At 53.7% G+C, this 2695-nt stretch overlaps 1 gene segment (V, D, J or C); it reads left to right on the forward strand.

Moving 5' to 3' along the window:
- Positions 1 to 1515: 1515 nt before the first annotated feature.
- On the forward strand, positions 1516 to 2149 carry LOC119001773 (T cell receptor beta variable 6-4-like). The segment is given in 2 exon segments: positions 1516 to 1627; positions 1728 to 2149. Coding segments are annotated over 2 exon segments (471 nt in total).
- Positions 2150 to 2695: the final 546 nt, after the last annotated feature.

Here is a 2695-nt window from a genome sequence, read left to right on the forward strand (position 1 = left end):
ATGGGCAAGAGCGACAAAAAGGGAACATGCCCGGTCACTTCTCAGTGAAGCATATTGGTGACTCCCACTCGGAGCTGACCTCGAGCTCCCTGGAGTTGAGCGACTCAGCCCTGTACCTCTGTGCCAGCAGCCTTGACACAGCCCTGCAGACGCGGCAGCTGCCTGCACAAAAACACTCCGCCCCACTCAGGAAGTGAGCTCAACGTTGCTGCTGCCAGTCAGGCAGGCTCAGGCCTAGGATTGTAGCCCGCCTGTCTCAGCACTGTCCTGCTGCTTACAGAGGGGGTAGGATGTAGTGCTTAGAGACATCGTGTAGCTGAAGGATCACTGTTCCTGTTTATACATGTGATGGGAAGTAATGTTCCCGGGTCTCAGACTTCACAAACCAAAGAGCTGGAAATCACTCAAGTCTGTTTCTGAACATCTGTGGACATTCGCTCCTGGCCGCACCCACTCCCAGCGCTGTGCCCACATTGGCTTCCCTTTTCCAGCTGTAGATGAACAGGCCTGGGAAGAACACACACCATCAGGAACTGTCAACCTCTTTCCCGACAGCTTCAAGGAACATTTCACTTCAGGCATCCAATACTCACCGATCCTTCTCAGTGACAACAAAGAAGGGCACAATTTCCTAATCTGTGGCCATCACCTGCACCTACATACCCCTGAAGTAAGTTTGGGGTCTTGCAAAGCATGGGACTGTGGGTAGAGTAGCTACAGGTGTTTAAAAACTCATTCTATGTATTATAATCAGAGTCAGCAATGCTTCACAGGAAGGTGTGCCCCTTGGAACAATGCCTCAATTTAAAAAGAGCATTTTTCACTCTCTCACCTTGGTGGCCGCCGCCGTTCCCCACATCCCTTTGTAACCCCAGGGGCCAGCAGGGTGTCTGCAGAGCTGAGCACCGCACATAAAGGGAGGTCCCAGCTTGGACTGGGTGTCCTGGCCGCTGCCTCACTCTGAAGATGGAAAGCACATTCTCGGGTGATTCTGAAGATACTGTGGAGCATCTGTTGGGGGTCCCATCTGCGGGGGGATGAGTTGGAAACAGAGCCAAGGGCTTCTCAGGGGTTGGGAAGCCTGCCCCTGAGGTTTGGCCACCAGAGACAAGGAGGGTCCTTGTGGGAGGAGGGACAGTGTGTGAATGCTGGTCAACCAGCAAAGTAGAAAAGGAGGTGGAGGGATGACTTGGACCCAAGTGTCCTGAAAGCATCAGAAAGCCATCAGGTTCTCCCTCGGATGCAAAAGCCCAGAGACTTGCACACACAGCACACCAGGGCGTCATGAGGATCGGAAGACAGGATGAAGCACACCTGAAGACACACTGTGAACACAGAGGGTGAGAATGACTCTTGGACTCCTGTCGCTTCAGCCACAGGTGTTCTTCTCATTCCAAGCTCTTCACCTGCACATCTATTTCTGATTTGATGCTCAGGGAAGGGGCGTGTCCCCTTGTGACAAGTTGGCTCTGGGGCCCAGGTAGTGGGAGTGACAACTCAGAGAGACTCCCTGGAGAACCCTGCTCCTTTCTTGCCCCCACAGACCCAGAGGGAACCTGTGCCAGCCCAGCTGATGCCATGAATGGTGGCCTCCTGTGCTGTGTGGCCTTATGCCTCCTCTGTGCAGGTGGGTCCTGGACCGTGTCCCTCTGTGGGGAGAGTTCCCAGGCCAAGCACCGAGCTGCTCCCTGGTGGCTATAACATCTGTTTTACTGTCTTCCCCACAGGTCTGGGGAGGGCTGGCATCACTCAGACCCCGACATTCCAGGTCCTGACAACAGGACAGACGGTGACATTGAGATGTACCCAGGACTTGAATCACAACGCTATGTACTGGTACCGACAGGACATGGGTCATGGGCTGAGGATGATCCATTACTCAGTGGGTGTTGGGTTCACCTACAAAGGAGAGGTCCCCGATGGGTACAGTGTCTCTAGATTGAAACTAGAAGACTTCCCCCTCACACTGGAGTCGACCACCCCCTCCCAGACATCTGTGTACTTCTGTGCCAGCAGTGAATCCACAGTGCTGCAGAGCTGCCTCCTCTCTGCACACAAAGTCATGGGGAGGCCCAGCCCGCAGAGTCAGGAGAGCCCTGTGCAGACTCCTATACTGCAGAGCCCCTGGTGGTTGCTGCCTGCTGGGTGACCCTCTCTGTGTACTGGGGTCACTGTCTAGGGCCATGTCTGCCAGGCAGTGACCAAACCAAGAGCCTCCAACACACAGATGTCCACCTTTGCTGTCTGTCCGTCTGCCTGTCCTCTGCACATGGTCCTTTAGCTGGGATGGTGCTTTTCCAGCTCTTGCTTTTCTTGCCACCAGCCTGAGTCAGAGGCCAACAGGGTGGATTGTCATCAGTAATCAGACACATCTGTGCCCACTTGTGTATCACACACAGGTGTGTGACAGGTCAGTGAACAAGTCTTCTTCTGGAAAGAAGCTATGAGAAACCCGTTTTTAAATACATGGTGACTTGGAAGGACAAGAGGCATTTCTGTGGGCAGTGGAGACATGAAACCACATGAAAGTTAATGAGCACAAAGGGGACACTTGGTCACAACTTGCAGAAGGAATAGGAGCTTCCTCCTGAGATGTTCCCAGGGTTAGATGCTCCATCTGTGCATCTTGAAGCAGGGCAATGCACCCAGGGCAAAGCCAAGGCAACCGTGACATCCGTCCTCACTTAAGAAAGGG

Source organism: Sturnira hondurensis, unplaced genomic scaffold, assembly GCF_014824575.4.
Source record: "Sturnira hondurensis isolate 20B ecotype Veracruz unplaced genomic scaffold, ASM1482457v3 Scaffold0017195, whole genome shotgun sequence".
Taxonomy (NCBI): domain Eukaryota; kingdom Metazoa; phylum Chordata; class Mammalia; order Chiroptera; family Phyllostomidae; genus Sturnira; species Sturnira hondurensis.